At 36.7% G+C, this 13,180-nt stretch overlaps 1 protein-coding gene across 3 annotated transcripts; it reads right to left on the reverse strand.

The window, feature by feature from the left end:
* Positions 1 to 599: 599 nt before the first annotated feature.
* On the reverse strand, positions 600 to 12,776 carry LOC146472593 (uncharacterized). Of its 3 annotated transcripts, none has more exons than XM_085119341.1 (10): positions 12,646 to 12,776; positions 10,461 to 10,510; positions 8,711 to 8,773; positions 8,520 to 8,591; positions 5,629 to 5,707; positions 5,319 to 5,408; positions 4,620 to 4,757; positions 3,817 to 4,079; positions 2,599 to 2,699; positions 600 to 1,810 (listed from the first exon to the last, which is right to left on the reverse strand). In XM_085119341.1, exons 1-10 carry the CDS (start codon positions 12,677 to 12,679, stop codon positions 1,729 to 1,731), a joined length of 972 nt encoding a protein of 323 aa, XP_084975467.1. In that variant the 5' UTR covers positions 12,680 to 12,776; the 3' UTR covers positions 600 to 1,728. The 3 variants fall into 3 exon arrangements, with proteins under 3 accessions (XP_084975467.1, XP_084975466.1, XP_084975468.1); XM_085119340.1 differs by having other exon boundaries at positions 8,711 to 8,769; positions 10,457 to 10,510; XM_085119342.1 differs by lacking the exons at positions 600 to 1,810; positions 2,599 to 2,699 and having other exon boundaries at positions 3,386 to 4,079; positions 8,711 to 8,769; positions 10,457 to 10,510.
* Between the last annotated feature and the right edge of the window lie 404 nt (positions 12,777 to 13,180).

Raw genomic sequence — 13,180 nt, forward strand, 5'->3', positions numbered from 1 at the left:
GATCCAAGTGTACAATTATATACATGGTTGACTGCTGTTTGTTACCGCGGTCAAATTCTATTTTCTCTGTGTGCCTATTTCAGTTGATACTTCGCCTGTTTTTCCTTGGAATCATATTTAGTGTCGTCTCCTCTACGAGACGATGACTGCGAGGAGCGAACTCCAAAAATTTAGTTATGATGAAATTGTTTTGAATTACTCGTTGATTTTGGTGTAACCGTTCGTGTATACAGTTCCTATATAATGCGGTTCTAAATTTGATTTTATTCTGGCTATTTGTTAGGAAGTTCAGAACAAGTATCCACGCGTTCTTGTTAATGTTTGTTAATGTTTCTGTCGTGTTTGGGGGGAGAACCACTGAATAACCACTTGTAAAGACAACCACAGCTCTCTGTATTTTTCACTTTTGAACCATCGATAACGAATAAAGAAAGAAAGAGTTTTATCCGTTTGTTAATTACGAATAAAGGAAAAAAATGTACTCTTTATTGCGGTTTTATAATAGGCTTAGAGCGATTTTCATTTGAGTAAATTCTTAGGCATGCGCACTTCACAGGGAAAGATTTGATCCCAACTAACCAATCAAAACGCAAAGTGTGAGAAAGGTACTTACAGGGCGTTGTAAGATGGAACATCGCAAACATGGTACTTGCTCAGTAAAAACCATTCGAATGTAAACGAAAATGGTGAACGGTAGACTAGAGTACATATTTCTTAAGACATAGCGCATTTAACGGTCCATAAGATACAAGTAAAGAAGTTGAAGAATACAGAAATAATTAACGTTCATTTCGTCGTTTTACCTCCCTCTATGAGGTAAGCCTCTCTCGCTTCCCGGCGGGATCCGTTGTTGTTGGGTCGTTGTAATTCCAGAGGAATTGGCCTCATGTCTTCAGCACGTTGAAGCGTGTAGGAACTACTGGTGTGGCATTGGTGTGACCATAGTTAATTAAAGGCAATGGTTATGAAACCTGACAAAGTTCGTTATATGTTTTATTAGCGTTTTTGGCCTTGACCCTGCACAAACAACAATAGATCTCGTAAAGTGTTGGAGCAACTGACTAATAGAAAATGTCCTGTTAATATTCAGCTGTGAACGTTCAAACAAAGGATTGTGCACGGTCGCTGCCGACATAACTTGCAGCACCATTATTGTCATGGTAAGGTTTCATAACCAGTCCCTCAATTAACTATGATGTGACTTAGGAGTGAGTGTGAAAAGTGGAGAAGAGGAGGTATTATTAGGCGAAAGTCAAAATGGCATTACAGTGCGACTACTGTTACCGGGGTCACTTAAAACGAAGCTTAAACAAAACTGGCCAAACAGATTGCAGGACAAGAACAACAAATTTCAATCGAAGCCGACTGAACCAATCACGAGTAGACGGAAAACAACAGTTAAAACCCAAAATTTTGGAATTATTCACCGTTTTTATCATACTGTGATCTGATTGGCCAGTTTAAAGTGACCCCAGTAATAGTAGTGGCACTGGAAAGCATAACCTATAAAAGTTTCAGAAGTACAGCTTCTGTTAAAATCAATATTTCATTGGCAAATTTACACTTGTTTGAGTTGATACTATGGAATGATTCTGTATAAATGTGCTAAATTCGATATTTTGGTCGTAAAATTACACTAGTTTGAGTTCGTACAATGGAATGATTCTGTACAAATGTGGATGTAAAAATGGTTGCTCGCTCAGTTCTTTTTCTTTCCAATCTTCCTTCCTAATTTCTTTCCCTTTTTCTTTTTCTTGCTAGTTGGCCTGAGATGCTTTCGTACCATCGTACCACGCCACCAAGATTGCAGCTGAGAGACGAGAATATCGCAGAATTTAGTTTAGATTAGTTAATTTAGTTTATTTTAGCTATAATAATAATTGAAGTGGCGAGGGCCATTCGGTACACAAGAGGCTAACGGGCTTGGAATCCAACAATTTATTTACTCAAACCGAGGGATTTAGTAAATCCCTAACAGAAAAAGTTACCGGAAAATAAATAAATGAATTAAAGGCGAAAAAGACAAATGAAACCAAAACGGGCGACTGAAAACACTTACCAATTGCTGGATTTAGGTGGGCGAGTGATAAAATGAAACTGTAGTAGATGTTATATAAGACTGAATTTACAGAGAGAATTTACGTATGGTGCGAAAATTGTTCAGCGTGGAACAAAAGTGCTGGATACAATTGCACCGAAAGAGAAACGGGAAATAAGGACTAAAACGTAAAGTGTTAATTAACAAGAACCACAACAATAATAGTATAGCTACGTGGTAATAATCAGAGATTAGGGGAGCGCGTTCGAAAGCACATAAGACTTGTTGTGCAATATTAGTCTATAAACAGTGAAAATGGTGGTGGTGGTGTATAAGTAAGTGTTTGTTGTTGTTCTTGTTGTTGTTGTTACTAGACCCCCACGGCAAACCGTTATGGTTTCCCAAAGGTCAGTAACGCTAGTACCCAGTTATCATCTGGGCGAAAAAATGAAGCAAAGATTCTTGCCCAAGGAAAGAACACGATGACTGCGACTAAATTGCAACTGCTTCATCTCCTAGTATAAAAAAACAACAGTCAGTTGCCATAACAACCAACTCACCTTAACAGCGGCCTTGAGCTTCGCCTCTTCCTGTTTCTTTTTCCTCTGGCCTGTTCCTTAGTAACGCGGTCTTCTATCACAGCCACTTCATATTCAGAGTACTGGGGAAAAAAATTAACAGGGCGATAGATACTGTTATCACAGACACCAGAGTTCAATCTAAGCTTTCCAGTACGACTCACTGATACCCATTTTTATTAAAAACTGTATCATTGTTGAACGCAATTCCAGGGATTTGATTGGCTTAGCGGCCACGGTATATGAACCATTATACCATGCCCGAGAAATAGTTACCATTAATTTGTCTTCTGGTTGTTCTTGCAAAGCAAAATCAGTAGGATCTAGCAATATTTCTTGATTATTTTGAATAAAACAATTATTCCTCTCGCGGTTGTTGGAAACGAGATGATTAGAGCCAACGAGGCGGGCAGTGTACCCAATACACACTTTTGGAATAATTGTTAAATAGAGCTGGGTAGAGAGAGACGATGTGAAGTCGAGGGTATTTATATGATGCCGGCATGGCTCTCAAACCAGTGTGAATTCATCCCGTTTCTGTTTTGTGGCTCTGTATTCGTTACACAACACCCGTCCAAAATTTCTTGCCCCTACAGCGAGTCATAACAGCGGTCAAACGTACAAAACAAGGTCAAGTCCATTAAAGAAAAGATTTTTATTTGGGGACCTCAAAGCTGATAGGTTTTCTGTGAGTCTGCTGTGACTCACCAAAAACGTATAGGCTTTGAGCTGACTCCAAACAAAAACCTTATCTTTAACGGACTTTGACCACGGATAAGAAGCCCTTGAGCACAATGTCCTTTTTAAAGGACGGTGCCTACTTTTATTACTGCCCATACGTTCTGTGCATCTCGTGATATTTCGGGTTTCTTATGGGTGGTGCCTACTAATACAGGGATATTTTTGCGCGGTTTAAAACTATACAGAGAAAGCAGGACTTAGAACTTGGTATCCAAAAACAAAATTCGGGGTAACCATGAAGTTTTCAGAGACAATAAAGCTTCAATTAAGAAAAAAAACGTTATACGCTGCTTTGTACTTTACTGTTGCTTCATTATCTCCATAAAAATGTGCGGTTAACCCCAATTTTCTTTTTGGATTTCAATAGCCCTTGATAAGATCTGTTTTCCCCGCATAGCCATAAACCACACAAAAATACTTCCATAATGGTAGCACCGTCCTTAAATCCAGCACCAATACCTCAGGAGTAGACGCACGAGGCTCAGAGGCTGCAGGTGTTGATGTTGCTACAGGAATCGGAATCTGAGGATCATGAGGCTGACTATGTACCACACACTCCTCAGGCTGATCACGCAGATTCCAACTCCTGTAGGATTCCATTATTGAAATAAGCTCTTGTCGTTTTGGGCGTTCTTTGCTGTTGTTGATGTCGGTGAAGAGAACGCCGGCAGGCCACCACATCGGTTTGCATATCTCTTTTCCCCATCCAGGGCGAGATCTCCCTACACGAAAAACACACCAAAATATATCCAAATCTACATCTACAACAAAACTGAAAATGGCCTGGCATATTTTAACTTTTAGAAACTGTAATTCTATTTGATTTTAAATGCAGTTCCAATGAAAAAAATGTAGGGTTGAAAATGATTGAATTTTGCACGTTAGCAAGACCAATAAGTACAGCACCACCAAAACTGGATCAAATGCAAAACTACCTTTTTTTCATTAAACATTTAAACAATCTTATAAATAACATGTTAATGCGTAACCGTGGTAAATTACTATATCTACAGTAATTCACTGCTAAAAAATAATCATTGCACAGCCTAAAAGACTAATAGTTGTATAAGATCTTCAATCAGTAATACCTCTAGGCTAGGACGTTAATTAAAACAGCAAGGGTATAAGGTTAATCCTGAATGGTAAAAAGTAGCTGCAAAGCACGCTCAATAAAATAAGTTAATCTAAATTACAGTGGAGGTAAAGTGATAAATGGCTGTATGTTAAAGAAGTTAAAACCCCACTCTATATAAAAACATTACCATCTTTCATGACTGCTTTGTGGACCATTTTTCGGAGATTCTGAACCCTGGATAGGGAGAAGTCTTCATTCAGATCACGTGGTGTTAAATCGTCATCTGAATAACTGCCGGCCCTCTCTTCTCCTTCAACTTGTTGTGCTGCACGAAAAATAAAAAAAATTGCAAAATTAAAATCTGTGTATGGCAAGGTAGAAACAAAACGGTATTTATGTGGCTGGCGCGCGGGCGCAGAGCCCCATTGATAAGAGATTTTGGTAAACCCATAGACCTCTTTCATAATGGAGGGCATAATTAGTATTCTTTTATGTGCATGCAAATAAGCCTTCTTGACCTCGCTTTTGAGTGAAAATACTTTTGTTTTTACACATGCCAGCGAGGCCAGTAAGGCTAATTTGAATGCATACAAAAGAATAACAATTAAGCCCTCCATTATGAAAGAGGTCTATGACTGCGGAAAAATTTTGGTTTGGGTTATGACGTCACTGTCCGTACGTCCGCACGTCCGCCCCTCCATGTAAGCTATTGCGAAATGCCACACTCAACCTGTGTGGAAACCCGTTTTTTTTTTTTTTCGGCGGTAAGTTGCTATGAAAAAACTGGAGCTCCGTGTTTAGGCTTGGCCAAATATATATATATATTATTGTCATAAAAACGTTATTTCACACATTGAGCATTTAATGAAAACTAAATAATCCTTACCAGATTGGCTATCGCCAGGTGTTTCAATGTGCCTCAAAAAGGCCCCCTGGACCTGTGGGTCACAGGCGAAGTTTTGTAACTCTGGAACATCTAAATGTAGAATATGCACAATCAAATACATTTTTCAAGGCACTTGCATTCCACGTAACAAAAATTTCACATGAAGTTTAACGTATATACATGTATCTTGTAGTGATCACTGAATTTCTTGGGTATAAACTATAGTGTGAATGTCTGGATGTGTGGAATCGGTGACATATTGATGAATTGCTTCACATTTTCCATACTTCTGACTAACGAACAAAGTAACCTGTTGCAATCCAGAACTTGCCGTTCCTGAACGCCATACAGAGAACTGGCAATTTTGTTCTCATATACCATTCCTTCATCTGAAAGAAAAAAACATCAATCAAACTATCGACAAGTTCAAGCTGTATGAAGCTAAAAACCATTAGCGCTGAAGCCTTTATATAACTACATTTCTTGTCGACAGGCACGGCTTTTATCATTTTTTATCAGACAGTGTAATTCCTGCAAATATCTTCGGATTGTATTATTTAGACAGCTTTACATGGGGTAGGATCACTTATTTTTAATCTGCGTGTCTGAACAGACTTATGCTTTGTTTTATTTGGAAACATTTCATTTTTGTTTAAAGAAAAAAACTCAAAGTGTTTGAATGAGACAGAAAAGAACATTACAATCTCACTAAAAAAATACCAGTATTCAGACAACAATTAAAGCTTGTTATCACTTTCCTCGTTGCAAGGCATTACTATCATTGAAGAAAGTCATAAAGAAAGAGTAGCTACAGTACATCATTTCCACATCAGACCTGCCTGAGCAGTTTGCTTTTGAAATATATTCAATTTTGGATCAAAGGGAAAGACTGCTTGGTTAATCTAAAGAATTAAAATGAGTAAAAGGACTACTTTCTAATAAATAAACTGAAGGGCTGAATTGGTGGGGTGAAGGCACAAAAAATTTAAAAAAGGCCACCTAGCTTATATAAAGTGGTTGGAATTGAATTTCGACCTCACAGTGGCCAATTTGCCATCTATATTTAGGGCAGATTCTCGAGAAATTTCCAATCCAAAAGATATAGCTAATTTCTTTTGTAAATATTTTACTAATATTGGTCCCAATTTAGCTAGCAAAATGCCTGTATCAGAAAAGTCGCATAATTCTTTTTTACCTCCAAAACTAGTTAATTCAATATTTCTAGATGCTGTAAATGAGCAGGATATATTTACGAGCTACCGACCGGTGTCTGTTCTACCAGCATTCTCTAAAATCCTAGAGAGAGTAATGTACAATCGTCTTTTAAGGTTTCTTAATAATCATAACATTCTCTCTGACAATCAGTATGGTTTTCGCAAGCATCACTCCACCGCTTATGCTCTTGCTTGTTTATATGACAAAATCTCTTCCGCCATTGACAATAAGGAATGCACAGTTGGTATTTTTATAGACTTGTCCAAGGCCTTTGACACCATTGATCATAACATTTTGATTTCAAAATTAGAGCATTATGGTGTTCGTGGCATTCCACTTAGATGGTTCGAAAGCTATCTAAGCAATAGACAACAATATGTGGAGTTTAATGGCGTCAGTTCGGAGTCTTGCGAAATTAAGTGCGGGGTGCCTCAGGGTTCTATACTAGGTCCCCTACTTTTCCTACTCTATATAAATGATCTGTGTAACGTGTCGAAGGTCCTGGACTTTATTCTTTTTGCAGATGATACAAACATATTTTTCTCCCACAAAGATTTTGACTTGCTTCCTGGAATCTTGAATTCTGAAATGCTTAAATTAATTCATTGGTGTCGGGAAAACAAACTGTCCATTAACTTTAAAAAAATCAAATTTTATGGTTTTTAGACCACCCCAAAGGAGGCAAACACTTGATATATCTATTCAAATTGACAACAATGCAATTGAACGTGTGAAAGAAACAGTATTTTTAGGTGTTATCCTCGATGAGCATTTGTCATGGAAGCCTCACATTCTTAGTGTTTCTAGAAAAATATCAAAATCAATAGGTATTATTTATAAGTCTAGTTTTTGCCTCCCCAAAACCTCCTTACGTTCCTTGTACTATAGTCTAGTTTACCCTTACTTAATTTATTGTGTCTCTGTGTGGGGATCGACATATCAGTCTCATTTAAATCGCATTATTGTTCTGCAAAAGAAGATAATCAGAATAATATCAAAAGTTTCTTTTGATACTCATAACGGTGTTCTTTTTAAAGAACAGGAGATTTTAAAATTCTCTGACATTTATTTATACCAAATAGGTAAATTTATGTATCTTTTTAAAAGAAGCTTACTTCCAAATTATTTTCGTGATATGTTTACTCTTGCAAGCCAAATACATTCTTATAAAACAAGAAATTCCATCCTTTTCTATATACCTTATTGTCGAACTAATTTTCGAAAATTCTCAATTCGGTTTCAAGGTCCTACGTTTTTCAACTCGCTAAGTCATGAAATTCAAAACGGTGAAAGTATCAGTTTGTTTGGCAAAAGACTTAAAAAATTCCTTCTTTTTAAGTTAAATTGACTCTTTGTTGAGCTACACACCTTTTCTTTACCTTTTCTTTTTTTTTTCTTTCTTTCTTTTTCTCTTCTTTTAAAAAAAAAATAAATAAATAATTGGAATTTTCAATCAGTACCCTTAACTTCTATGGTTTATCCTATAGTTCTAGGAAGCCTATAGTTAATAAGCCCCCGGCTTCTATATAGGCTTCCTAGCCTTTAACCCTTTTAATATTGTAAATAGTTAAGTATGAACATTGTAATAGTAAGAATATTGTGTGTCGTCTATAATGTATTTATGTTGTATTTTTTTTTTGGTTAATGGCAAAATAAACGAGTTGAATTGAATTGAATTTACTGTATCGTTGAGTTGATAAACCCTTGAGAACTTTTCAACCAGTCAAATGATTGATTTATTAATAAAATATCCATCAATAAATCAGACAGTCAATCAATGATCTACCTATGCGTCAGTCAATCAAAAAGCAGATCATATAAAGGTTTCTTACCCTGCTCATTCTTCAATTATATCAAACTAGAATACATTCAGTCAATTTTTCATTAGATTAATTAATTTTTAACATGAAAGCATGTTAGGTAACATGTACAACGGATCATAATTCGAATTAATAACTGAAATAAATATCAAATTAAAACAATTACTTTTATTTCCATTGATTTCATATATCGCCTATCCATATTGTTTCTTTTGTTCGAGTCTTTCTCAAACGCCACCTGCAAAAATAGTAATAAAAAAAAACTAAATATAAGGTCAGAGAGTTTGCAGAGAGAGAAAATTTGCCTGATGCTCCCCCACAATTAATTGGCATAAAGGACTTTAAACAAGAAATTACCCGCTTTTTCCTCGATTCTGTACCACCAGCTGGGCTCTGTTCGTCATCTCTCTGGGCTGCTATCTAAAAAACAAAATAGGGGAACAACACATATAACTTATTTAATAAGTACACAGCTGCAAATAATTTAGAGCGATGTACTGTAGACTCATAAAAACACGAAATTCGTAACTAAGAGTTTCTTTTCTCTCTTTGTTTTTTTTTCCTGTGTAACTTGTCGCATGCTGATTGGCTTAAATGTGAGTAGGGATTTTAGTTCTTTCAGAAGAGCTAGGTGTACGAGTGCTGGTGTTTTGACTGGTACAAAGCCTCATAGGGGAGATTTGTTGTAGACATCAAGTGCCACCGGAACGTTGGTTGGCCGTTGATCGGGAAAATGTCCTTTTGATACGTGTGTTCCATCTCAACTGATTAAACAGAAACTTTTTTGAAGTGAAAACATTGTATATACAGTGTATATGGCCCAGCATTTCACTACTCGAAAAAAGAAAATTTTCCTCTGCGGGATCATAACATTTATTTTAATTTATTTTAATCTAATTTTATTGTATATCGCATTGTAAATGTATTTAATTTTATTGATTATCGCAGGTCCACATCAGCCTCTGCTCGCGTGAATTAAGGAATGGGTCTCGATGGATTTGGAGGGGGTGGTCTATTTTAGAATAAATTGAAAGTACTGGTTTGGAAGTTTGAAAGAGCCATGAATCTGCACAAAGTATTTCATTTTTATTGTCAATGGAGTTGCTGTTGTGTCACTTGACATAACACGCCAAATTTTAAAATTTTATTTTGATTTAAATTTACGACAATTAAAGAAAACGAATGCTAGTTAGGTTACCTTCTATGAATTTGGTCCAAGGCTCTAGGGAACTAATCGGGGTTTTTGGAATTTATTTATTTTTGTCCCGGGTTTTGTTGAACTATGAGGTTTTTAGTTTGGAGAGGGACTGGGGAGAGAGAAAAACACCAAGTAACTACGCAACATTTAAAGTTTTCAAAAAAGCCCAATTAATTTAGGGTAATAACGCCAGCAGTTTAAGTTAAAGGTCATTCACAGAAATTGCCTGATGAGTGTGGTCATCTCTTGGCCATGCGAAACGTACAGAGCTAGCTGTAGCAATAAAGCGATGAATAACCTCTGAAGCCTAGAACTAAATTTTCTGTATCATAAATATGTGAAAAAATGAATGAACGAACGAAAGAAAGAACGGACGGACGGACGGACGAAAGAACGAACGAATAAACGAACGAACGAACCGACGAACGAACGAACGAACGAACGAACGAACGAACGAACGAACGAACGAATGAACGAATGAACGAATGAATGAATGAATGAATGAATGAATGAATGAATGAATGAATGAATGAATGAATGAATGAATGAATGAATGAATGAATGAATGAATGAATGAATGAATGAATGAATGAATGAATGAATGAATGAATGAATGAATGAAGGAACGAAGGAACGAAGGAACGAAAACTTTATTAATGTGTCGTAGCTTCTAGCGTACTAGAATGTACGCTTCTTGGGGACACCAACTACTTTACATTATAAAATATACATACGATTTATCGTTATACAATATGTTAAAAGACACCTAACTACTTCACATTATAAAGAATACATAATGATCGATCAAAACTACTCATAAAAATTATAAAAACTTATAAAAATAAATAAATACGGAATAAGTTGCAACCTAGATCCCAGTGCCTTTTCCCTAGCCTGGGAATTACCCACCTCTTTCCTGTCCTCCATGATGAATTTGTCGATCAGTAAATCGTTCCACTCTAGTCAAATCAATAAAGATCATTGTTTTCCTTAACTCTTCGTTTCGAATACTGAATTGGGTGTACTCTAATATTTTATTTTATCCAGTCCCAGATGCTCCGATTGTCCGATAACTCATTACGCCCCTCCGCTGGCCGGATTGGTATCTAACATAATCATCATTGTTCGAAAGGGAGCAGTTCATTTTCCAATTACCGGGCCCTTTAATGTCGTCAATCCTATTACAGAACTCCATGATAAGAAAATTAATGATGTTTGTATCTTTGTTTGGAGCATAAAAATTGATCAATACATTTATACATTTTGTCTTTAAACAAGAAGTTCTGCTTCAAAGGGGCAACCCCCTCCTTCCTTTTACACGTTTGCGGGTGTGAAAGGCAAATTTAGACGCTCTTGAGTCGTAGTAAAGGCCCGTTTAAACGTTTCAACGTTTGACCAACACACGTTCAACAAAAGTTGAACGGATGTTGGGCAAATGTTAGATGAATCAAGTGTTTAAACAGTTTCAACCAATCCAACATTTTCAAGAACAAAGGAAATGTTGAATCGATGTTGAATGAAACTTTAAATCAATTTAAATTTGATTCAACACGCTTTCAACATTTTTTTTTTTTTGGCATTTTCAACAATATTGAACGACCTGTTCAAACGCCCCCAACATTTTCAACAATATTGAACGACCTGTTCAAACGCCCCCAACATTTTCAACAATATTGAACGACCTGTTCAAACGCCCCCAACATTTTCAACAATATTGAACGACCTGTTCAAACGCCCCCAACATTTTCAACAATATTGAACGACCTGTTCAAACGCCCCCAACATTTTCAACAATATTGAACGACCTGTTCAAACGCCCCCAACATTTTCAACAATATTGAACGACCTGTTCAAACGCCCCCAACATTTGGTTCAACAAAGTGTTGAACGCATGTTGAGGCAAATGTTAAAACTGTTTAAACGGACCTTAAGTTGTTGACTTAAACGTCCCCTGAAAAACTATGCCTCAAAAGTTCAGAATGTCACCACAGTAGTATAAGACATCGGTTTCTAATTCGGTTTAATATATAACAGGATTTATTCCGAAAACTAAGCCAATTTTATTAGTAATGGTTGTAGAAGAAGACGTATGGTATTTGTCAGTTGTTTACGCTGATGGTTGATTGTTAACTGAAGGTGTGAATGGCCCGAGGCCGGACCCCTTTTATACCGCAATTTCTTGTTTAATCTCCGCTTTTAGAATGATTTACCGTTCTAGACGGGAGGGTCCAAGATTTTAGAGTGAATAATACAATGAACACCATTTTTGAGCAGGATTACTAGACCAGACGAATAACGATCTCACCTCCCAATTCATTTTTCCATTGTGTTTCTGCATCTTTTTTAGAGTTGAGTTTTTTGCAAAAGCATAAAATTTGCCTGACACAATACGCGATTTGTGCCCGGTGCAGCGATTGCGATTTTCGCCGATCGCCGCGATCGGCGTATAAAATCGCTGATATCTGGCATGTTGGATATCGGCGATTAAATTCGCCGGCATTCGCCTAGTGTGCCCGTAAGCGCTATTTTCTACTCTCATCGCTGCCAATCGCCAGTAAAGTCAACCAATCAGGATGGACTATTTTATGACATGACTTTTCCAAATGGCGAATAGCAGCGATACGAGGAGCCTGGGAACAAGATTGAAGTGCCACATCGCCGCGATCGGCGAAAGAAGTCGCCAAGTGTGTCCGCATCAATTGCCTAGTGTGTCGCCGGCTTAAGTGTAAATTATTCTTTCTCAAAGTCATTAATAATTCATCAAGAGAAAACAAAGAAAATCGCTACTGTGACCGTGGTTTGGATATGTGTTCTTAATTAACATAACATTTTGCCAACTTTAGCCTTGAATTTCTCCAGGAATTATTGATCATTCGAAAATCACTCGAAAGCGTGTTTCATCAGATATCCAAACACCTCGAGGTCGTTTAAAAAAAACTCGGCTGCGCCTCGTTTTTTCAACCTATTTCTCAGTGTTTGGATATCTGATGAAACACGCTTTCTCGTGTTTGATATATTACTAAAACTACACGAATGACTAGAAACGACATTTGTTTGCTAAACAGAGGCGGATAAAATTTTTAAAAACACTTACCTCGTGTTCCAGATCTAGAATGAACCTTGCACATCAATACAGGCTAGATTTAAATACCGAGGGCGCAGGCCCAGGTTAATGAATCACATATCCACGTGGTTTCAACTGTGGCGTAAAACAATGATAAACACGTTTTTCTTCGCTTTGGTTATAAATAAAACAGTTTTAGGTCGTTATTAATACGGTGGTTAAAATAAAACAATTTTTGGTGGTTATTAATATTTAATGGTGGTTAAAATAAAACAGTTTCTGGTGGTTATTAATATTTAACGGTGGTTAAAATAAAACAGTTTTGGTGGTTATTAACATGGTGGTTAAAATAAAACAGTTTTGGTGGTTATTAACACGGTTGTTAAAATAAAACAGTATTTGGTGGTTTTGCATACGGTGGTTAAAATAAAACAGTTTTCGGTGGTTTTGCATACGGTGGTTAAAATAAAACAGTTTTTGGTGGTTAAAATAAATCCGTTTTTGGTGGTTATTAATGCGGTGGTTAAAATAAAACAGTTTTTGGTGGTTGTCACGAATTATGAGA

Source organism: Pavona decussata, unplaced genomic scaffold, assembly GCF_977016875.1.
Source record: "Pavona decussata unplaced genomic scaffold, jaPavDecu1.1 SCAFFOLD_98, whole genome shotgun sequence".
NCBI classification, from domain to species: domain Eukaryota; kingdom Metazoa; phylum Cnidaria; class Anthozoa; order Scleractinia; family Agariciidae; genus Pavona; species Pavona decussata.

Bases quoted from the DNA above. Each gene is read 5' to 3' on its own strand.
- LOC146472593 (XM_085119341.1), bottom strand. From the start codon at position 12,679: ATGTGCAAGGTTCATTCTAGATCTGGAACACGAG. The intron at 8,592-8,710 runs GTAATTTCTTGT...CTATTTTTGCAG, and splicing joins CAGAATCGAGGAAAAAGCGG to GTGGCGTTTGAGAAAGACTC. The intron at 5,708-8,519 runs GTAATTGTTTTA...TTTTTCTTTCAG, and splicing joins TGAAATCAATGGAAATAAAA to ATGAAGGAATGGTATATGAG.